The following is a 25,124-nucleotide window of genomic DNA, read 5'->3' as shown; positions in this document are numbered from 1 at the left end:
GGTCTTTGCCACGAGGCCCCCACCCGAGAGTTTGGAGCCCATCCCGAATGATATCTCCTTGAAACTTTTTAAAGGGTCACCAAGTTTTCAAAAAACTTTTGATACGTCATAGAGACATATCAAAAGTTTTGATTGGTGGACGCCGAGACGAGAGAAGTGTTCTCATAGCGCGCTCTCGCTGCAGGAGACGGGCTCTGTAGAAGTCTATGGGCTCGCCCCAATCCCGTCCTCTGCAGCAAGGAGAGAGAGCGCGCTAAGCGAGCGCTTCTCTTGTCTTCTATGGATCGTGGCGGTCTTGGCGCTCAGACCCGATACATTATTATGACATATCAAATATTTTCACTGACCCTGTAAGGTGCCCATACACATTAGAGGATTTTGGCAGGACCAGGCGGCCATTTGAAGTGCAGAGTTGGAATTGCTATTTAAGCCGTTACTCCTATTAATCCAAAAGTCGGGCTCGGGCACCTCATTAGTTTCCTCTGTCCAGCGCTGATGATTCTGTTGATCTATCGGTTCAGGTCTCGTCCTGTTCTCTCCCTGTGCGGACAGATCATGTGTGTCTACATCTTTCGGAGGATGAGTCACTGGTCGTGGGCGGCCGGCCAGACGAGCGCTCGCAGTCCTCTCCGGCCTTGGTGTAGGGAGCAGATTGTGCCATGCCCATATTTTGTTCAATCATCACGGCCTTGTGTATTCAGTGCCCCGTTCCATAGAGGGTCCTCCCCCCCCGCCGCCCGTATACAGCGGACGCCAGGTACCTCACATTACCTCTCTGACGGCACCGGCTTAGTTACATAATGCATGGGTTCTGACCGTCCTTGGATGACACAAGAATTAAAAGGACTCCCTTAGACAAGGCCAGACGGCTTTACGAGCTCCGATTCCACGCAACCAATGCTTTCAAGGACCTGACCGTTTTGGCGACACGCGCATGTACTAAAATAGACAAGGACAGATTATGTGAAAGTGTCCCTGCCGCCCTGAATCCTAGATTAAACCTTCCCTATGATATTAAAGGAGCATTACACCTGCCGTCGCTCCCTGTTATCAGGCGGCTCGGTCCGGGGAGGGTCTGACTGCCCCCTGCCAGAAGTATATACCTGCTCCATTGAAAAACGATGTTATAATGCGGTTCCCACTCAGGCTCCTGCAGTGCCACCTTGTGGCAGATACGGCTCCCTGCGGCTTGGTACGACTCCTCATGCCAGTGTGTCATGTATTCAGAATTGGCGGATCATATTAATTATTAAGGCGTCTGATTGCAGGGCAGGTGCGCTCGCAGTGAGCGGAAAATGTACCGCCATACACACACGCAATTGCCATTCCTGTAACCCTTCACTAGCAAAAGCTGTTGTTTTTTCCAGCGAACGGAGAAGTAGAAGTCCCAGCGTGACCCGTGCATGCTCCGCAACAGATGGTGAGCCGTAAATTACCTAAACCCGGCTGTAATGGATGGAACTGCCCCCGGCTATAATTTTCTAGATGTGGAAGACTCTATGCGATACATTATGGTTATTGTGATTGTAGTGGTAACCGGCTCGGGGGACGCGGCTGCGGCGCATTAAAGATTCATGCAGAGCTCCTTTATCGTGCTCGTTCTCTCCCGCGCCCGGGGGTCCGTGCCAGCGTTAATTGCTTCCATCCAATAGTAGAGACAGATCTCGTCGACGACAATGTCTCGCTCCTAACAGGCCCTCCGTGCTGACAATTATCCACACTATGGCGTAAATCCGGGATGCTCAACCTGCGGCCCTCCAGCTGTTGAAAAACTACAACTCCCAGCATGCCCGGAAAGCCTACAGCTATCAGCCTACAGCTGAGCATGATGGGAGTTGTAGTTTTACAACAGCTGGAGGGAGTTGAGCATCCCTAGCGTAAATCACTAGAAATAGTGATAGATTGTGGCGAGCGGCGCTTGCTTCACTTCTGCTGATTTGCATCGTGGTTTATACTCCAGTCACATTCAAAGCTGTGATCCCCTTGGACAACAGTGCACTTTCAGATAGATCAGGTGAGGTTCCATATTGTGCTGCATACCGGTGCAAATGGGTGCCTTTTTTCAGGCACCCTTGCTAGCTTAAAGGGGTACTCTTATTTTATTAAAGGGGTTGTCCAGGATCAGAAAAACATGGCTGCTTTGGCAGCATCACACCTGTGTCTGGTATTACTGCTCAGCTCCTTTGAAGTGGAGGGGGCTGAGCTGCAGTACCACACACAGCCTGCGCACAGAGGGGGTGCTGTTTTTGGAAGGAGCAGCCATATTTTTCCGATCCTCGACATCTCTAATGGGGCTTTCCAGGCTCCTAATATTGATGACCTATCCGGTCTGACGCTGATCGGGTAGGTCATCGGTATCAGGAGACTGGAAAACCCCTTGGATGATTGGTAGGAGTTCCACCTCTGGGTCCCCACCAGTCCTGAGACTGAAAAGGGTGAAATCCTGGTGTTGTGCTGCAGCCTTCTCCCTCCACAGCAGCGCTCCCGGCCATCGACTGTGCAGCCCCATTCACTTGTATGGAGCCAGGGGCCGCGGCATGGAATCCCCTCTGTCCACTGGGATTGATGGGGGATCCCCGCACTTTATAAGATGTAAAAGCTGAAAACTACATCTCCCACAATGCATCATGGCGCCCCACTCCCAATGTGCTGTACACAGTATTTGGGTAATAATTTCCTTATCTGAATTTGCTTTAGATTTCTATTTGCAAGCACAGGTCATCAGGGCACGAGGTCTGCTGGTACAGGGTATATACACATCAGGGCACGAGGTCTGCTGGTACAGGGTATATACACATCAGGGCACGAGGTCTGCTGGTACAGGGTATATACACATCAGGGCACGAGGTCTGCTGGTACAGGGTATATACACATCAGGGCACGAGGTCTGCTGGTACAGGGTATATACACATCAGGACACGAGGTCTGCTGGTACAGGGTATATACACATCAGGGCACGAGGTCTGCTGGTACAGGGTATATACACATCAGGGCACGAGGTCTGCTGGTACAGGGTATATACACATCAGGGCACGAGGTCTGCTGGTACAGGGTATATACACATCAGGGCACGAGGTCTGCTGGTACAGGGTATATACACATCAGGGCACGAGGTCTGCTGGTACAGGGTATATACACATCAGGGCACGAGGTCTGCTGGTACAGGGTATATACACATCAGGGCACGAGGTCTGCTGGTACAGGGTATATACACATCAGGGCACGAGGTCTGCTGGTACAGGGTATATACACATACAGCCTTACACTAGGGGGAGCTGTAACAGGGAGCTCGTCTTAGACCCTCGTTTTCTGGCAGTGCAGTAAAGTGCTGTGCTCTGGTCCTAGTGGTTTGCACCGTTTGCCTCTCTCGTGCCTGTGACGTCCTCTGCAGTAAAGCGCTCCCGTGGGGGTAAACGTTCACGTCTGTCTCACGCTACAGTCACCGTAAAGGCAGGTTTCTTCCCTCCAGGGTCTTATCTCCGATCTTGGATTCCCCTTCTGCCGGTGACGCGTCGAGTGAGTCTCATGTGCATCTGGAGAGATGCCGCCTCGTTCTGTTATGACAGAGCATGCGGGCGGCGGTGTCTCACGGTGCCCGCCGTGGGCATTGCGATCCGCAGTCTGTGCAGTGACTAATCCTTCGGAGCCTACATTCTGTGCGTGCACCATCGAGGGCAGGGGATGAGTCTATTCCAGGAACGTGACGATTTGTCAGGGCGCACCTGGGTGCAATGGAACGGCTCCAGGATTCAAACTGGTAAACACGGCGGTCGTGGACGTTACGGAATTTTTTTTGCTGATTTTAATTTAGCATTATTGCAATGTAGGAAATAAGCCGGGGATAAGATAGACCTGTCGTATGGCTTGGTGCATGGTCAGGGGGATGTGAACTGGAAATGGCTCCCCACGCACGCCCGCTTTCTGTCAGTCCTCACAGGGCGGCTTTACCTGCTACGATAATGTGTACGATGCTACAGCGGTACGTGTTTGTCTGCGCTGTAGACGGGTTTTGCAGACAGAGCTGTTCCATTGAGGGGTGTGCACTGGGGAGTTGCTACTCATGCAGTTGCCTGGTTATGTGCTGCCTTCTGCACCGGGAACACCTAGCCTATTGATATATTGAAGGCTGCCCACGGAGAAGCTGCGCGCTGGGATTGGCTGCCGCCCAGTTGCAGTGTGCGTGGGATGAGAGGAGGCTTCCCTGCTTCTCCCCGCACAGTCTGAGCTCACATCGAGCGCTCGTCGCTGCCTTCTGTCACCGGAGCCGCTCCTCCAGGCAATATGAAAGCCAATTACCTCGTGTTTACAGAGTGGCTGTGCGCCCTGTGGTCCCTGGGCAGCGGCTACCACCTGCACCACAGGGGCCCGGAGTATCGGCACCACGGAGGTGAGTGCGTGCGGGCATGCTGCGGCGTACAGGGGGCACTTGTTTTATAGTCTGCTGTAATGCTTTGAGCTTTTGGTTTCTGCCTTATGTAGTCTGTCTGCTCCTTGAGTGCTAGTAGGGACCCCCGATATCTGCGCTGTTGTGTCACATGACGGAAGCCCACCATACTAGCGATCCACCGGAGCAGGACGGTGGAAGCAAGAACGCCAGTGTGAACGTGAGCCTAGCCAGTGATAAGGAGGATATGTCTTTACTTTCCAGTGCGGGGGTTCTGTGGTGGCCCCCCGGCTGCGCGCACTGTGTTGTGCTGTCACTTGTCTGCTTTGACCCCCATAGGCTCCATATATACAACCCCCCCCCCTCCCCCCACATGATTTGTGGTTCCCATACGTCTGTGTTTTCTGGAAATCTCCAATTTAAAGACGCGCTGCGCTCCCCGCGTCCTACAGGATCCTGTGCGAAAGAGCCGATACCAGAGAACAATAACCCGGCGGATGTCGTCTACATTGGCGATTGCTGCCCATCTGGTCACAGCGCCCGATCCTCTGCCCCTTGCATTTCTTTCTATTGATTGTAGTTTCCTCTGTTGACCACTAGGGGGCGCTACACGATGATCCGGCCTCATTGGTAGCCCCACTAAATCCTGCTGTGATAATACACTGTGCAGCTTTCAGTTCATTGTCTCTTTTCCTTTTTTAGGATCTCTGCTTGCTTTCAGTGAATGGAAACGTTCCCCCCCTCCTTTTTTTTTTTTTTTTTTTTTTTCCTTTTTCCATTTGCCGGCACTCTAATATTTGCTATACTATTTCCGGTCCAGACACCGGACCCTCGGACAATGGTTCCTTACCCCCCTCAGATTTGGGGCTGCCGACAGGTTAGGAAGACTGCTCAAACTGTGACACTGTGACAAAACCTCAGCTGCAAAGCGTATAAACTGGGAGATCCCTTTAAGACCCCCCTAATAGTTGCATAAAATTGAGAAACAAAAACGTCCTGATAGTTAAAGGGGTTCTCTGGGCTGCAGATATCCTCTGGATGGGTCATCAGATCGGTGGGATCTCCCTGCCGATCAGCTGTATTGGGCAGCACTGGAGGCAGACAGCGCCATGTGTTGTAGTGGCCGTGGTAGGTACTGCAGGTCCCAGAAACGATGAAAGGTCACCTAAACAGCTGACCAGTGCGGGTGACGGGCACCGGACTCCCACCGATCTGATATTGATGCATCAGCTGGACAACCCCTTTAATTTAACGCAGTTGGCACTTAATTTGGGTCCCTGTGGTGCAGATTAACCCCTTAATGACGTCACTATTTTGTTTGTCGGACATTCATTTTTTTCCACGATTTTTGCAGAAAGCGTATGTAACGTTTATTCTATTTTTATACATATCTGTATAATTTTAGGCATATTTTATGGGCAGTAGGTGGGGGAGACATGAAGCACCGAGGGGGGCGCAGCACTCTCCCGTTCTTACCGTCATCTTTACATCAGGTTTTGACACCATTTTTTTTTAATTAAAGGAAAATATTTTTGCCAAAAGTTGTTCAAAACTGTAAATTTTAAATGCATTCTTGGGGTCCTCGCCCATACAGTGTACCTGCTGTGTAGGGGCGCCCCCCCCCCCCCCCTTATCTCTCCTAGCGTCGGTGGGTCGGGGCCGTCTGCGCGGGGTCGGTAAATACGGATTGTGTATTAGGCGTCTGGACAGAGGTGACAAATGCTTATCCTTTGATCAGACAAACACCTCACCTGAGGCCGCGTCCATTGTGTCCTCCTCCATTATCTGGAGAAGACCTCTGGGCGAGGGGCCGGGCTCTGTAGGAGGCCACTCATGGAAACGTCCCACTGATCGTCCCCTGTGTGGACGACCCTATTATATCTGCTCCTGGGAAAGCTGGGTGAATAGCATTAGCATTTCTGACCAGTGGATGGCGCGTCCTGTAGTGTCCTGTGGCTGTAATAGATGTGAAAGATACCGCCTATACCGTATGATAGTGCTTGGTCCACCGCGCTCAGGACTCCAGGAAAGCTGAGTGCCGCACTGAAATAGAGGCCATGTTTTCCATTCAGCTTTCCTGGAGTCCAGAGTGGAGCATTTACTCATCTATGTAACAGCAATAGATCTATCACTATAGAGCGGTAATAGATGTATCACTATATAGCGGTAATAGATGTATCACTATACAGCGGTAATAGATGTATCACTATAGAGCGGTAATAGATGTATCACTATGTAGCGGTAATAGATGTATCACTATAGAGCGGTAATAGATGTATCACTATACAGCGGTAATAGATGTATCACTATAGAGCGGTAATAGATGTATCACTATATAGCGGTAATAGATGTATCACTATAGAGCGGTAATAGATGTATCACTATAGAGCGGTAATAGATGTATCACTATGTAGCGGTAATAGATGTATCACTATAGAGCGGTAATAGATGTATCACTATATAGCGGTAATAGATGTATCACTATAGAGCGGTAATAGATGTATCACTATAGAGCGGTAATAGATGTATCACTATAGAGCGGTAATAGATGTATCACTATAGAGCGGTAATAGATGTATCACTATAGAGCGGTAATAGATGTATCACTATAGAGCGGTAATAGATGTATCACTATAGAGCGGTAATAGATGTATCACTATAGAGCGGTAATAGATGTATCACTATAGAGCGGTAATAGATGTATCACTATAGAGCGGTAATAGATGTATCACTATAGAGCGGTAATAGATGTATCACTATAGAGCGGTAATAGATGTATCACTATAGAGTGGTAATAGATGTATCACTATAGAGCGGTAATAGATGTATCACTATAGAGCGGTAATAGATGTATCACTATAGAGCGGTAATAGATGTATCACTATGTAGCGGTAATAGATGTATCACTATAGAGCGGTAATAGATGTTTCACTATAGAGCGGTAATAGATGTATCACTATAGAGCGGTAATAGATGTATCACTATAGAGCGGTAATAGATGTATCACTATAGAGCGGTAATGGATGTATCACTATAGAGCGGTAATAGATGTATCACTATAGAGCGGTAATAGATGTATCACTATAGAGCGGTAATAGATGTATCACTATAGAGCGGTAATAGATGTATCACTATAGAGCGGTAATAGATGTATCACTATGTAGCGGTAATAGATGTATCACTATAGAGCGGTAATAGATGTATCACTATAGAGCGGTAATAGATGTATCACTATAGAGCGGTAATAGATGTATCAGTATGTAGCGGTAATAGATGTTTCACTATAGAGCGGTAATAGATGTATCACTATAGAGCGGTAATAGATGTATCACTATAGAGCGGTAATAGATGTATCAGTATGTAGCGGTAATAGATGTTTCACTATAGAGCGGTAATAGATGTATCACTATAGAGCGGTAATAGATGTATCACTATAGAGCGGTAATAGATGTATCACTATAGAGCGGTAATAGATGTATCACTATAGAGCGGTAATAGATGTATCACTATATAGCGGTAATAGATGTATCACTATAGAGCGGTAATAGATGTATCACTATGTAGCGGTAATAGATGTTTCACTATATAGCGGTAATAGATGTTTCACTATATAGCGGTAATAGATGTTTCACTATAGAGCAGTAATAGATGTATCACTATAGAGCGGTAATAGATGTATCACTATAGAGCGGTAATAGATGTATCACTATAGAGCGGTAATAGATGTATAGCTATAGAGCGGTAATAGATGTAGCGGTAATAGATGTATCACTATAGAGCGGTAATAGATGTATCACTATAGAGCGGTAATAGATGTATCACTATAGAGCGGTAATAGATGTATCACTATATAGCGGTAATAGATGTAGCGGTAATAGATGTATCACTATAGAGCGGTAATAGATGTATCACTATAGAGCGGTAATAGATGTATCACTATAGAGCGGTAATAGATGTATCACTATAGAGCGGTAATAGATGTATCACTATGTAGCGGTAATAGATGTATCACTATAGAGCGGTAATAGATGTATCACTATAGAGCGGTAATAGATGTATCACTATAGAGCGGTAATAGATGTATCAGTATGTAGCGGTAATAGATGTTTCACTATAGAGCGGTAATAGATGTATCACTATAGAGCGGTAATAGATGTATCACTATAGAGCGGTAATAGATGTATCAGTATGTAGCGGTAATAGATGTTTCACTATAGAGCGGTAATAGATGTATCACTATAGAGCGGTAATAGATGTATCACTATAGAGCGGTAATAGATGTATCACTATAGAGCGGTAATAGATGTATCACTATAGAGCGGTAATAGATGTATCACTATATAGCGGTAATAGATGTATCACTATAGAGCGGTAATAGATGTATCACTATGTAGCGGTAATAGATGTTTCACTATATAGCGGTAATAGATGTTTCACTATATAGCGGTAATAGATGTTTCACTATAGAGCGGTAATAGATGTATCACTATAGAGCGGTAATAGATGTATCACTATAGAGCGGTAATAGATGTATCACTATAGAGCGGTAATAGATGTATAGCTATAGAGCGGTAATAGATGTAGCGGTAATAGATGTATCACTATAGAGCGGTAATAGATGTATCACTATAGAGCGGTAATAGATGTATCACTATAGAGCGGTAATAGATGTATCACTATAGAGCGGTAATAGATGTATCACTATAGAGCGGTAATAGATGTATCACTATAGAGCGGTAATAGATGTAGCGGTAATAGATGTATCACTATAGAGCGGTAATAGATGTATCACTATAGAGTGCGGTAATAGATGTATCACTATAGAGCGGTAATAGATGTATCACTATAGAGCGGTAATAGATGTATCACTATAGAGCGGTAATAGATGTATCACTATAGAGCGGTATCACTATGTAGCGGTAATAGATGTATCACTATGTAGCGGTAATAGATGTATCACTATAGAGCGGTAATAGATGTATCACTATAGAGCGGTAATAGATGTATCACTATAGAGCGGTAATAGATGTATCACTATAGAGCGGTATCACTATGTAGCGGTAATAGATGTATCACTATGTAGCGGTAATAGATGTATCACTATAGAGCGGTAATAGATGTATCACTATAGAGCGGTAATAGATGTATCGCTATAGAGCGGTAATAGATGTATCACTATAGAGCGGTAATAGATGTATCACTATAGAGCGGTATCACTATGTAGCGGTAATAGATGTATCACTATGTAGCGGTAATAGATGTATCGCTATAGAGCGGTAATAGATGTATCGCTATAGAGCGGTAATAGATGTATCGCTATAGAGCGGTAATAGATGTATCACTATAGAGCGGTATCACTATGTAGCGGTAATAGATGTATCACTATAGAGCGGTATCACTATGTAGCGGTAATAGATGTATCACTATAGAGCGGTATCACTATGTAGCGGTAATAGATGTATCACTATAGAGCGGTAATAGATGTATCGCTATAGAGCGGTAATAGATGTATCACTATGTAGCGGTAATAGATGTATCACTATGTAGCGGTAATAGATGTATCACTATGTAGCGGTAATAGATGTATCACTATAGAGCGGTAATAGATGTATCACTAAAGAGCGGTAATAGATGTATCACTATGTAGCGGTAATAGATGTATCACTATAGAGCGGTAATAGATGTATCACTATAGAGCGGTAATAGATGTATCACTATAGAGCGGTAATAGATGTATCACTAAAGAGCGGTAATAGATGTATCACTATAGAGCGGTAATAGATGTATCACTATGTAGCGGTAATAGATGTATCACTATAGAGCGGTATCACTATGTAGCGGTAATAGATGTATCAGTATGTAGCGGTAATAGATGTATCACTATAGAGCGGTAATAGATGTATCACTATAGAGCGGTAATAGATGTGTCACTATATAGCGGTAATAGATGTATCACTATAGAGCGGTAATAGATGTATCACTATAGAGCGGTAATAGATGTATCACTATAGAGCGGTAATAGATGTATCACTATAGAGCGGTAATAGATGTATCACTATAGAGCGGTAATAGATGTGTCACTATATAGCGGTAATAGATGTATCACTATAGAGCGGTAATAGATGTATCACTATAGAGCGGTAATAGATGTATCACTATAGAGCGGTAATAGATGTATCACTATGTAGCGGTAATAGATGTATCACTATAGAGCGGTAATAGATGTATCACTATAGAGCGGTAATAGATGTATCACTATAGAGCGGTAATAGATGTATCACTATAGAGCGGTAATAGATGTATCACTATGTAGCGGTAATAGATGTATCACTATAGAGCGGTATCACTATGTAGCGGTAATAGATGTATCACTATGTAGCGGTAATAGATGTATCACTATAGAGCGGTAATAGATGTATCACTATAGAGCGGTAATAGATGTATCACTATAGAGCGGTAATAGATGTATCACTATAGAGCGGTAATAGATGTATCACTATAGAGCGGTAATAGATGTATCACTATAGAGCGGTAATAGATGTATCACTATGTAGCGGTAATAGATGTATCACTATAGAGCGGTAATAGATGTATCACTATGTAGCGGTAATAGATGTATCACTATAGAGCGGTAATAGATGTATCACTATGTAGCGGTAATAGATGTATCACTATAGAGCGGTAATAGATGTATCACTATAGAGCGGTAATAGATGTATCACTATGTAGCGGTAATAGATGTTTCACTATAGAGCGGTAATAGATGTATCACTATAGAGCGGTAATAGATGTATCACTATAGAGCGGTATCACTATGTAGCGGTAATAGATGTATCACTATGTAGCGGTAATAGATGTATCACTATGTAGTGGTGAGGGATGTTTCTCTACATAATTTGGCCACTAGAGGCAGCACTCGGACTATTCTGGACCCCGATACGAGGCCTCCGCCGCCTCCTGGGCTCTTTCGCTATTGTGCCCCAGTGAAAAGCACAGAGGGAATAGAGAGCTGACATTTAACCACTGCCGGGCCGGACCCTTTTGGTTTGACATGTTTACAAAACACAGCCCTGACGCCCCCTCCCTGCCCCCGTCTATGGGGGGCAGCCTGTTCCTCCAGCCATCTGCCCTGTTTCAGAGAACCTGTCCCCGGCCTCATTACCATCTGTACAGGCTCCATGTCCACCTATTGAGCCGGAGGAAAGAGGCTTGTTTGCTCAGTTTTGGGGATGGAGGTGTGATGTGTTAACGAAGGCCGGACCCCCGCAGCTTCTCCAGCCAGATATAGCCATCGTCCCAAATATACAAAACTAATTGCTTCATGGCACCAATATTGTGTTCCCGAGTCTTCAGCGAGCGCATTAACATCTGAGTGCAATCAGCGAGAGGCGGCAGCCATGTCAGCCGAGCCAACACTGCCGGGCGGGGTGTTCACTACGTGGGGTGGGGGGGCACTACGTGGTACAAGGTGAGCACGGCTTGGGGCAGGGGGGGCACTACGTGTGGTGGGGGGCACTACGTGGGACAAGGGGAGCATGGCTTGGGGCAGGGGGGCACTACATGGGGTGGGGAGCACTATGTGGTACAAGGGGAGCATGGCTTGGGGCAGGGGGCACTACGTGGGGTGGGGGGGCACTACGTGGGACAAGGGGAGCATGGCTTGGGGCAGGGGGGCACTACATGGGGTGGGGGGGCACTACGTGGTACAAGGGGAGCATGGCTTGGGGCAGGGGGGCACTACGTGGGGTGGGGGGGCACTACGTGGTACAAGGTGAGCACGGCTTGGGGCAGGGGGGCACTACGTGGGGTGGGGGGCACTACGTGGGACAAGGGGAGCATGGCTTGGGGCAGGGGGGCACTACGTGGTACAAGGGGAGCACGGCTTGGGGCAGGGGGGCACTACGTGGGGTGGGGGGGCACTACGTGGGCGAGGGGAGCACGGCTTGGGGCAGGGGGGCACTACGTGGGGTGGGGGGCACTACTTGGGGCAGGAGGGCACTACGTGAGCGAGGGGGGCACGGCTTGGGGCAGGGGGGCTATACTTGTCAGGTGATCTTTCACTGTGCGGTCAGGGCTATACTTGGGGCAATACTTGCACAGGGGTCTTTGCAGGGACAGACGTATAATTGGGGTATCAGGACGATGCCTGCTTTGGGGTCTTTACTTGGGGGAGCATTGGGGGGTGCAGGGTGATACTTGGGAGAAGGGGTCTGTATTTGCTGCTTTTTTTCATGGGGGGCACCACTTTACTCAGGACATCGAGGCACAGGGCACTTTACTCCGGTCTTGAACACGGCAGCCAATAGCGAATTCCTTTCTGAATTCCCTGAGACAGGAGACGCCTCGTGCCTCGCTGCCATTACCGGCCCAGCCCCCGTCGCCATAGGTGCCACCGCAGCGCTCGGAGCTATGTGCCAGCATCTTGTGACGGGGTGGTCAGAACAAGCTATATAATGTTTTATGGCTGCTTGCTGAGCTCTTCCTCATCACAGATGCTTTACTGCCAGCGAACTCCATTCACTGCTCCTCTCAGTTTTATTACCTTCCACTTCCTCTGCTCAGAGTCTCTATAACTTGTGCTCTCCACCTGCTCTGATCCCGGACAGCATCCTGCAAAGATGCTTGGCAGCAGGGTTCACACATGGCGGGGGCAGGGAAGCGACAACTACTCTATGCCTATATCATGTCCATAGCAGCAGTTGTCACTTAAAGGGGAGCTCCGGTGAGCAGGCCCGAGCTCAGCAGCGGAGATGCTGGTAACTCATCGACATGTCTGTGCTCCAGTGTTGTTTCCAGTGCACTTTAGAGAGGGCAAGATGGCTGCCACTTCCCATCGTTGCAACTGCCAGGGCATAATGGGAGTTGTAGTTTTTCAGCAGGTTGGGTGTGCGGGTGAAGTTCATTGTAGGACCCCCATTTCTGATTCTGTTATCATCCCTGCCAGTAATGGGCTGCATCCTTTAATAATTGGGGGGGTTGTGGGGTGCGGACGGGGCAGACCCTTCGCCATCTTTTATCCTTGTCTTCTATGATCTAGACCAATACATCCTGACATGCAGGCACCACCTGCCCGGGCCTTTTGTGGTGGTCTCTGCTGGAGATGGTCCCTTCGTTTTCTTCTACAATGAGGCCATTCACCATTGACAGGGACACACGGTGACTTTTAACCCTTTCATCTGACTGCTCTTGAGCAGCCTGACACCTAATCTGAAAGCTCAGGAATGGTGACCGCGCCTGCGGGTCAACGAGGCGTGACTGAGGACCTCGTAGGGTAGTCATGCTATTTTTCATTATCGGGGGGGGGGCATTCATCTGCTATCACCTGTCTAAAAAATGTAACTAACCTGCCCAATGTCAAGGCCCCTTTAAGAAAGCCATTAGCAGTAGAAGTAGCTGTTGGTATAACGGAGGCATGAGGCGCGTCGTCCCTCCTGCCTCAGTGACCTCATCAATGCCTACATTGAAGAAGACCGGTCACAGTGGTGAAAGCTACGAGGAACCGCGTCATCCAGCGCATGGATTTACCAGTTTATGACGGGATCCTATAGACGTGTTAATCTTGTTTACTGCTGCATCGTTACGTTTTTCTTTTTAGATTATTATATATCCACTTTTTTCTTTCTTTTTCCTTTGTGTTTCAGTGAAGGTGAGCGGCCAAGAAGAAGCCGTCATCGACTACCTGGCCTCCATGCTGGTGAAGCAGAACCCGCCACACGCAGACTTTGCACAAGGTCAGTGACGTGTGGTCATAGAAAAAATACAAAAAACACACCAAAGATGGCATCGCTTTAGCCATCCTGAAGTGTCTTCCTGTGTGGATAATATCTACTAAAGAGCTCTGGTTGCTGTCAGTGAATGAGGGCTCGCTGCCATTGTATCCAGTCTAGACAGTCCTGCGCAGAAACCTCCTTGCCCACCCATGATCACCTATTTAAATCCATATGTGCTGAGTGATACCTCCCTATGAGGGTCCATCCATGCGTCCGTATGTGTTTTGCAGATCCGCAAAACACGGAAACCGGCAATGTGCGTTCCGCATTTTGCGTAGAGCGCACATCGCCGGCACTCTCATAGAAAATGCATTTTCTTGTCTGCAATTGCGGACAAGAATAGGACATGTTCTATTTTTTTGCGGATGCGGACAGCACATTCCGGCCCCATTGAAAATGAACGGGTCCGCACCTGTTCCTCAAAATTGCAGAACTGATGCGGACGTGTGAATGGACCCCAATACTGATGGCCTTTAGGGTTAGTGACGCCATTAATCTCTATGGGACAGCTGCAGAACGCTGTATTATAGAAATGGGTGGGGCAGCAGTGCTAATGCTCCAGTCTGATGGGACCCCACGTTCTTGGCGTTGGTGGGGGCTCCAGTGGTTGGACCCCCACGAACAGCTAGTTTTCTCCTAGCCTGTGGATAGGGGATACATTTTAAGCTTGCACTGGTTCACTATTATCCAGGCCTAGTGTGCCCATCTGCCTTCAGAGATGGTGGTTGGCTGAACAGCTCTGTAGCCCTATTGAGTCTCAGGGCACCCGTTACCTGTGGGCGCCAGATTGATGCACGAACCCCCCACTTTAATTTTGCAGAAGAAGGATGAGGAACATCAGGACAATTAGCTATAAAGTCAAGAGGCAGAGATTGGAGGAGCACTCCTCAGTTCCTGGTCCCATCATGAATGCAGAGTGACTCACTCGGGGAAGCCAGGCAGTGCATTTACCCCACACTGTGACTAAGTCTTCTGTTTTTTTGCTCGGCCGCCTCCATCTAATCCATTTTCATAATGAAAAATAACTTTTCAGAAAAAGGTTAAATGAAGGGGGAGAAGTTGTTTACAGACTTGGAATATCCCTTTTTTACTGTTTTTGCTGCGGCTGCAACCACCGGCAGCTGCTTAAGACGGTTTCTAGGTCTCTTATGCTGCGGTCAGTCCCAGTTTTTAAGAAACTCTGCCCCGAAATTCACAGGATTCAGTGGGGAAATATTCTGCTGCATATCTGACCTATGTGGACTTACCCTTTAAGAGGTGTTCCCACTAACAGCACTCACTGGCTGTCCGCAGGATAGGGAATACGTTTCTGATCTATGGGGGTTCGACTGCTGGAACCCCCAGTCATCACGAAAATGGAGGTCCCTACTAGAATGCCTAACCACCGCTCCATTCCCTTCTGTGGGACTACCAGAGATGGCGTGAGCGGTGGTCATCGTGCGCATCACGACTCGGTTCTCATAGGGACTTTCCGGACCACTGTTTTTGTGATTGCAGGGGGGTCCCATCGATCAGGCACATTTAGGGGATAACTGTTTATAAGAAGAAGGTGAGCAGCGATGTCTCCAAATCTCTTTAAATCTTTTCTCTTTCATCTCCTCAGTGAACAGCACACCATCCCAGGCTCCACCGCCTCCCAATCCACCGCTGGAAAAGGGACCATCAGGACGAAGTCACATACCGGGGGCGCCTAGAACAACCGCACGACCTCCCAATGATGCCGTGCTGCTAGGTACGAGTCTCATCTTGACTGAGTTTTCAGGAAAGCTGGGTGGCAAACAATATGGCTGCCATTGCCAGATAGGTTGTCACCCAGCTTTGCCAAACTCCTGAGAATATATATATAAAACTTCATTTACAAATGAAGGAATTTCCACTGGTCGCGGTAAGTTTCCGTTCAGAGACCCCCCCCCCTCCCCATTCCCCACAACACGCGTTGAACTTGCTGGATGAAGGACCCGGGAAGTGTTCAGTGCGCTTTTCATGGCTCATTATAAAGGCCTTGTTAATCCATCTTCAAACAGCCATTGTGTCCCCTCTGCATAACCTTGCCTGTTTTGTTCAAGTTTCCAGTCAAAGGCAGAGACCCCAGGAGAGGATGAGAGGGACAATAGAGCAATTAAGTCTGGGAAGAGCCAGGATGGCCGCCTGGGCGGAGAACAATAGCCCCAGCGGAGAGCCCATCGCCCGGTCACTGCGGGGCCTCACTCCCTCTCCCCTTGTCTTCACCTTTAGTTCCACAATAGAAGCCACCCGACAACATTATCTAATGACGGTTTAATTTACACCACACGTGACGAGTGATCCGGCATCCAATATGGCTGCCGTCACGTCCAGCTTCCCTGGAGTCTAGAATGTCATATCTGCCCAGAGGGAGCAGCAGGAATTCTAGTTGGTTACTGGCAATTACAGGACTATTGCTGGTGTGGGTATTAACCTTTTACTCTCCGTATCCTTACAGGTGTGGTGGTGGCCTGTGCGGTTGCCGGTCTCGTGGCTTTGATTGTCGCTGGCGCATGCTGGTGCAGGTAATCTAAACATTGCTGGGGCGGGCAGGGGGAGCAGCAGACCTTAGATTTAGCAGTCAGTGCGACCATTCTTGATTATTCAGTGAAATCATTTTTTCGAAGCTAAAGGTAAAGCTGGGTTTACACGGCCCAATGTTCCTGTAATGTGCCCGTCTCCAGGTGCCGCAGATCACCCGACGAACGAGCAATACGCTTGTTGAGCAATACCCTCATAGAGATGCGTTTGCTCATGTGTCATCTATACATGGGGCATTGATCAGGTGCAGCCGGTGTAAGAGGGCATTTACTGTGTGGCCACCTTTCTATAGTCCTTACCTGGTCATTCCTGCACATCATGTACTGATTATCGTAAGGCAAGGACAACGCTTGCATTTCCCTCCGTCGGCCCATGTGAAAGGTCCTTCTGTCCGCCTGACCTGGCCGCCAAAAACTGGTTGAACGTCTATGAGGCCTGTTCTGAGTTGCAGGGTGTCAGGCTGATGTTGCGCACAGGAACCTGTACTCCAGTGCTAATTCTTTGTACTTATTCCTCTCTAGGATGCGAAAGGATATAAAGTTGGCAGAACGGACAGACTACCCCGCGTACAAGCAGTCTCCTCCCCCGCCATATGAGAAGTCGTCGGTATGTCACAGAACATAAAACTCGCCCTCTTCTGTCATGTTATATCTGTTTCTGGGAAAGCTGGGTGACATTATGGCTGCTATTGCAGCTTCCAAACATGTCGTCACCTCTGGCATCCTCTATGCCTCCATTTATCAAGGCAGATCTGCCATTCAGGAAAGCTGGGTATGGGACTGCTCTGGACAGACGGACGACTTGTTGCCATTTGCTTTTCTTTTTCTAATTTTCTAATTTTGTTCTCGCTTTCAGCCCGGTGATAAAAAATTGGCCCAAAATGCCCAAATGTATCACTACCAACACCAGAAGCAGCAGATGATCTCGATGGAGAAGTGAGTACTACTGTAATAATGTGGACACGGTGGGTGTGGCCTGTAGTCATGTGACCCATAAATTATTATTATATTTTTTTTTTTTAAAGAAATAAAGATGAGCTGAAACACCCGGATTCTGCCGTCACATCAGACGAGGAGAACGAGGATGGAGACTTCACAGTATACGAGTGCCCAGGATTAGCCCCAGTAAGTACTATCTGCAGTAAGGGTGGTCACCCTGCCTTAGCACAATTCTGAATGGCAAGTCTAGTGATGCACATGATCCTACTTTGCCATAGACTTATCTTCACCCATATTCAAAGGGGTTGTCCACTTCTTTATCAGTGATGGCTTATCCTCAAGATAGGCCATCACTGACTGATCGGCGGGGGGTCCAACACCCTGCACCCCAGCTGATCGTCTGTTCTGCAGCAGCTCCTGCAGATCACTGGGGGTCTGATCCTGCAGATCACTGGGGGTCTGATCCTGCAGATCATTAGGAGGCTGCAGATGTCACTGGAGGTTAAATGGATCGTGTCACTTCAGCAAATAGCATTTATCATGTAGAGGAAGTTAATACAAGGCACTTACTAATATATAGTGATTGTTCATATTGCCTCCTTTGCTGGCTGGATTCATTTGTCCGTCACATTATACACTGCTTGTTTCCATGGTTATGACCACCCTGCAATCCATCAGGGGTGGTCGTGCTTGCACACTATAGGATAAAGCACTAGCCTATGTGAGCTCCCACTGTCCCGGCCACCAGAGAGGCCGATGCTTTTTCCTATAGTGTGCAAGCACGACCACCACTGATGGATTGCAGGGTGGTCGTAACCATGAAAACAAGCAGTGTATAATGTGATGGAAAAATGAATCCTGCCAGCAAAGGAAGCAATATGAATAATCACAATATATTAGTAAGTGCCTTGTATTAACTTTCTCTACATGATACATGCCACTTGCTGAAGCGACACAACCCCTTTAAGTGAGCACAGCGGCTTCTTCAATCAGTTAAGGTGCAGAAAGTCGGACCCCCGCGATCTGATCAGATGTTAGGAAAGGCCATCAATCCCAGATAGCCCCTTTTAAGCACTATGCAAGGGCTTGTGTCCAGCTGTATGTATAGGATTCAGCTATGTAGTACAGGGACCCCGGCAGGGAAGGCTTGTTAATAGGGGTTGTAATCCTGTTTGACAGCAGCGGTCCTCCGGGGGGACTGGGTGTGATGGAAGCACATGACTTCACATGGGGGGTCATACTCTGCCAGCACACGTATATGTAATGCCTTCCTCCAAGAGATCAGGTGGCAGCCCCTGGAGTCTTTTTATCATGAAGGGGGCTATCTACATACATACTAAATGGGTAGAAGTAAAACATTTTAATATGCAGCAAGCTTCTTCTGTAGGTTGTATCCTTTACATCCGTCTCAGCGGAAAGCCCTGTGTAGTAGACGTGAAGGACGTAATGAATGGCTCACACTCCATTACCCGTCCATTATTACCGCTCCTATATGTTGTAGAATCCCCTGCGCTGCCTATCAGTTTAGTGGCGGCGTCGTACAGTCGCTGTATAATTATACCATTTGCCAGTGGGCGTAGCGTGCGATATTAAACAACCTTCATCATATAACATTACGGGATAAAAGCTTTGCCATCACCGCTGCTTGTTTGCAAGCTGCCCCAGTATGATAGATCCTTTCAGAAAACAATGCCGCCATTGATGAGCCTTGTTACAAGGTAAAGTGTTACAGACACAAGGCCTCCACGGGGGGCTCCCAGTGAAAGCTTTCAATGTGCGGCTATGACGGCCAGGGCTCAGATGAAGCCTGTCAGAGGCTCTTTGCTGTTTTGTCCTCGGGATTAGCTACCAGTTCCTGTTCTTACCCCTCTGTTTAACATATGCTCTGTTCGTCTGCGCCGTCTCCAGCAGAATCGTGCTGTTAACCTTCTGAGTGGGGTAGCCATAGAAGTGCAACAGGGATTGGCACCCCCGACCTTTTAAGGAGGGTGCTGCCAGGGGGAAATCCTATATGGGGTGCAGTAGGAACTGGAACCTCTAACCTCATAGGCCCCACTACAGGAGGCAGAGGGAGCAGTAAGAACTGAGCGCCATGCCATGAGAAGCCCATAGTTACAGGTGGGGGCATAGTTGGTGCAAAGGATGCAGAAGGGCCCTGACTCAGACCAACAAAGAATAGAAGGGCCACAAGCGGACGGTGCCAGTGGCCTAGCAATAGAGGTCCCAGAGGCATCCAGATCCTGTCTTATTCACAGAGTGAGAGCTCCCCCGTCTGTCACATCCACATGCCGCTCATACAGTCAGGGGCGGATTGGCCATAGACTCCACAGGGAAATTTCCCGGTTGGCCGATGCCCAGGGGGGCCACTCAAGCCCTCTTGATGGCTGCAGGCCAGGTATATAATAATCTGATGCTCAACGGTCGCGGTGCCCTCTGAACTCAACTGTACTACAGACCTCATGACGGTGATACAGTTGAATACTGTGGCTGGGGCAGTGGTATTTTGTGCTGTCCTGCAGTACTTGGTTCTTATTCTGTGCTGCACTATGGTATTGCAGGCCTCGCTTACTTCGGTAAACCCCCGCTTACTTGTTTTGGCCCGTTTTCTGTCAGTTTGAACCCACCTACAAATGGGCCAGTTTAAGTTTCCAGTCGGCCCCGCATACAATATATAGAAAGTGATCGTCCAGATTTTGTATTAACGTCCTAGGTCAGGCATGCTCAACCTGCTGTTGTAAAACTACAACTCCTACAATGCACTGCTGTAGGCTGTTCAGGCATGCTGGGAGTTTGTAGTTTTGCAACAGCTGGAGGGCCGCAGGTGAGCATGCCTGTCCTAGGTGATACCTGATGGCCCCTGACTTGACTTTCTTTTTCAGACAGGCGAAATGGAGGTAAAAAACCCGCTCTTTGACGACTCCTCCCTGCACCACCCGACCAACGGCCCGCATTAGACACCTCCTCCTGCAGACTCGTATCCAAACCAAACCCAGTTCCGGAAAAAATTGCTCAAGACGTGAACCAAACCAGAGATTTTACTGAGTATGATCAACCATTCTTTTTTTTTTTTTTTAAGTTTTGCAAAAAGACTATTTTCCGCCTTCCTTCTCCACTCACGGGGACGAAAGCAAGACTGTTAAGCCAGCGACGGACACATCGTCTGGATACTCCGACCACTGTCTATTTTTTCAGCTTTTATTTCAATCTTCCCTGAGGAACGTGGGATCGTCACGGCAGCGAGGGCCACTTCGGACTAGAACTGGTTGTCCTATAGGTGCACAGAGCCAGTCTGCAGCTCGGCAGCTGCTCATTCATACCAGTTCTCTTGTCCGGAGCCCAAGAAGATGATTGTTACTTCCCTAATTGACATTTGCACTTTTATAAGCATAATGTTGTTATGTAACCCTATAGATATATACCTTGTATCCGTTACTCGCCTGGCCTTTAAAGCCATACTCCCTTCATGGTTTACGTCGCTGTCTATTTTGTCCAGAAAATAGGCCTTTACGGGAAGAAGAAAAAAAATTATATATTCTTGATATATTTGGTAGCAGGATGATAAGATAATTCTAGGCCTTAATAGTGTAATCTGCTTAAAGGGGTAGACTCCGCTCTCTTCTGACTGCCAGGTCCCTTGTCAGAATATAGCAATGTGGAAACGTCTGACCTCACATACGTGTGCGCACATCTGTGTGGGGCGTGTACTAGGGGACATATGGGTAGAAGCAGGTGAAGTTTCGCTGCCCCTTTACGGTTCAGTGTGTCAGGCCATAAACATTAGACGAAAGTGGCCATTTTTGCTTAGATCGGCCGGTTCTCTAATGCAGTGTTTCCCAACCAGTGTGCCTCCAGCTGTTGCCAAAGGCTGTCCGGACATGCTGGCAGTTGTAGTTTTGCAACAGCTGGAGGCACACTGGTTGGTAAACACTGCTCTAATGTGTATGGGGGTGCCGTGACTCTCCCAGTGTCCGGGGGGATGCCCAACTTTTTCATTTTCATGGAGATGAGCTGCATCCAGATATTTCTAGCAGAGGCTTATCCTTCTCTCTCATGCATGCTTGGCTGAGGCCTGACGTACCTATCTAAGGTGCATGGCCACCTATCGGACAGTGCAGTAGATAGCGAGCGCTAGATTACTGTGCATCATAGCAGTCCTATGCATCCCATTCCTATGTGGATGCACAGGGTCTGCGTACTCTTTGCTTAGACCAGGGATGCTCAAACCTGCGGCCCTCCAGCTGTTGTTAAAACTACAAACCCCCACCATGCCCTTCTGTAGGCTGTCTGGTATGATGGGAGTTGTAGCTTTGCAACAGCTGGAGGGCCGCAGGTTGAGCATGCCTGGCTTAGACTAATGTAGGGCAATCCCAGTTGGAGAACACCCTGTTTACCGCCATATGCCCTAATAGGGGGGCACTGGGTCCTCATTGTCACCCTTTTTGGATCATTTCCAATCTATATGACCATCGTGCAACCCTACAAGCACATATATAGGATTAAAGCCGACTCCTGCACCCGCTAGTGGCAGCAGCTCATTTTTAGCCCCGTCCCTGGTGTCATCATGCAAGATTGCATCTGTTGTACCAGAGGTGACCAAATTTTGTGCTGCCACATGCAGCTTGGGGGTGATGGAAGATATTAAAATTGGAGGCCCCCCTTTAAGACCATAGACCTCTGTAGCCTGTGACCCCGATCCTGGACCAGTCCCATGCGTCCTCTGGCTATCGCGTGGGCGTTGACCAAATCTAGCGCTGGTGACAAGGTTTTGTATCTGAATATAAGGTTGCTCAGCAGGGGGCGCTGTTTCTTATCCGTATTGCACTACTTGTAGATTCCACCAATCACAGCTGAGAACGGTGACGATTATTATTATTGTTATTATTTTTTCTTTTTTTTTCTTTGCACAAATTGTAAAATATCAGAGAATTATTCCGTGTGCGTCCGTGTCCTTCCTCTTGCAGATGCTGTTCCGCTCCTGTTTCCTTACCAATATAATTAGACGTTTTATTTATTTTGGTGCATTGGTCTCATTTCTTGGGAAAAGCTGGGTCCGACGGGTGACAACCCCTGACGTCCGCCGCCAACCCTCCTATGGGTGTTACACTAGTTTTGGGTATCCACCTTCAATTTAGGGTCTCAGCTCATACCTGTTGAGTACAGTACAATAGCCCCACAATCGGATAGGAACTCTCTGCATCATAAATCACGATCATGCCGTCAGTTCGGGGAGCCGCGGTCGGTCGGGGATGTGGCCGGCACACGTGTTGTGTCTCCCGAACCGAGCCTGGTACTGTGAATCAGGCCTAAGCGTAGGATGGTTCCCCAGATTTCTCCAGCCCTCGATTTGCACATAGAAGCATAATCTGCACTGCCTGTGTCAGTCACTAACTGTCCTTCTGGCCATTCTGTTCATGAACCAGGAGGCTCAGGCTGAACAGATTTTTATTCAGTCCGTGCCAGAGAGGATAGAGTGATCGCACGGACATTAAATAAATTTTACTTCGCAAACAATTTGAGGGGATTGTCCATCGGCATTGATGGTTTCCTCTAATCCGGCGTCTGATAATCTGGGATGGGGAAATGCTTCTGGTTTCTGATTGCCTCTGACAACTACAAGAGTGCTGACCACGCTTCTGCCATAGGAGCGCATTGAAGTCACATGACCCACAGCCGCCATGGAGCTGCGGATTTTGTGCCTCTGAAGTTCTCTGTGCTTATCAGTGAATGGCCGTCCGATAATCCAGAATATCTGATAATCCATGACCTGTCATTTGATGCCAGAGTATGGGAGGGGGGAGCAGCAATGCATGGATGTAAAGGGGTCGGGACGGACATGACTGTCACAGAAAAGCCACCCTAGTTGTCTCTGTGTATGGATAGCAGACTACAACCCTCACCATCCCCCTCTTCAAGTCCCCAGCACTGAGCATCCTATGGAGACTCATTCAGTCCCGTTCTGCTAAAGTTAATTAAAGTTTTTTTGTGTTTTTATTTTGAAACTTTGTTTCTTTTTGTTTTTGTCCCCAAATTCTAGGAAGAGGAAACCAATTACACCTGTGATCAGTGGCATCTGCATGTGTTTCCACCTGGACCCCCCTCTCCTCTCGCGCCCTGGGGGTCTTCTTTTTTTTTTTTTTTAGTCCCCGGTGAGTCTTCTTTCACATGCTGAAATCTCTTTCCCCTCCCCAAACTCCCAACGCACTCGCCTTGATCTTCATACCCCGATCTTTTTGATGAGAGCTTTAAAGCATTCCTTTAGCGGACTGTCGAGGAATCCGACTCTGGGATCAGATAAATAGATCTTATATTTTCCACACTGTCCCCATATACCTTAAAGGGATCCTCTGACGTCCTAAGTAAAGTGTATTGAAAAGCGCATAGGGCTCTGGAGAATCCCTTTAATTCCTTAGGCCTCTTTCACACGTGCGTTGCGGGAACATGCACGATTTTTCCGCGCGAGTGCAAAACATTGTAATGCGTTTTGCACTCGCGTGAGAAAAAATCACGCATGTTTGGTACCCAAACCCGAACTTCTTCACAGAAGTTCGGGCTTGGGATCGGTGTTCTGTAGATTGTATTATTTTCCCTTATAACATGGTTATAAGGGGAAATTAATAGCATTCTGAATATAGAATGCATAGTAAACTAGGGCTGTAGGGGTTAAAAAAAATTTAACTCGCCTTAATCCACTTGTTCGCGCCGCCGGCTCGCTTCTGTCTTCATCTTTGCTGTGTGCAGGAAAAGGTCTGTGGTGTCGTCACTCCGGTCATCACATGGTCCGTCACATGATCTTTCACCGGAGGAGTGACGTCACCACAGGTCCTTTTCCTGCACACAGCAAAGATGAAGTATATAAAAAAAAAAATTTTTTAACCCCTCCAGCGCTATTTTACTATGCATTCTGTATTAAGAATGCTATTACTTTCCCTTAAACCATGTTATAAGGGGAAATAATAATGATCGGGTCCCCATCCCGATCGTCTCCTAGCAAACCGTGCGTGAAAAATCGCACCGCAATCCGCACTTGCATGCGGATGCTTGCGATTTTCACGCAACCCCATTCACTTCCATGGGGCCTGCGTTGCGCGAAAAACACAGGATATAGAGCATGCTGCGATTTTCACGCAACGCACAAGTGATGCGTGAAAATCAACCCGCTCGTGTGCACAGCCCCATAGAAATGAATGGGTCGGGATTCAGTGCGGGCGCAATGCGTTCAACTCGCGCATCGCATCCGCGCGGAATACTCGCCCGTGTGAAAGGGGCCCTTAAAGGGATACTCCAAGCAAAACGGATACACTGTTTTAGGGTCTAGAGCAGAGCCTAAAGGGGTGGGGCATTACACGGGACCTCTAAATGAACCTATAACTTTAAAGGCATCCTCTGACTGTATAAATAAAGTTTATTGTAGAAACGCATACATTCCTGCAGAATCCCTTTAGTTCCTTAGAGCAGTGTTTCCCAACCAGTGTGCCTCCAGCTGTTGCA

At 47.8% G+C, this 25,124-nt stretch overlaps 1 protein-coding gene across 1 annotated transcript in view; it reads left to right on the top strand.

Annotated features, from left to right (window-relative positions):
* The window catches only part of NPDC1 (neural proliferation, differentiation and control 1), a 51,808-nt gene extending 31,092 nt beyond the window's left edge, over positions 1 to 20,716 (top strand). Inside the window, exons 3-9 of the mRNA XM_040405091.1 lie at positions 14,026 to 14,115; positions 15,758 to 15,886; positions 16,616 to 16,682; positions 17,220 to 17,304; positions 17,554 to 17,633; positions 17,723 to 17,822; positions 20,516 to 20,716. Coding sequence (XP_040261025.1) covers positions 14,026 to 14,115; positions 15,758 to 15,886; positions 16,616 to 16,682; positions 17,220 to 17,304; positions 17,554 to 17,633; positions 17,723 to 17,822; positions 20,516 to 20,590 — 626 coding nt within the window. The 3' untranslated portion in view covers positions 20,591 to 20,716. The remainder of the gene's footprint in view (positions 1 to 14,025; positions 14,116 to 15,757; positions 15,887 to 16,615; positions 16,683 to 17,219; positions 17,305 to 17,553; positions 17,634 to 17,722; positions 17,823 to 20,515) is intronic.
* The last annotated feature ends 4,408 nt before the right edge of the window (positions 20,717 to 25,124 follow it).

Source organism: Bufo bufo, chromosome 8, assembly GCF_905171765.1.
Source record: "Bufo bufo chromosome 8, aBufBuf1.1, whole genome shotgun sequence".
Lineage (NCBI taxonomy): Eukaryota > Metazoa > Chordata > Amphibia > Anura > Bufonidae > Bufo > Bufo bufo.
This window is presented reverse-complemented; position numbering and strand designations above follow the sequence as displayed.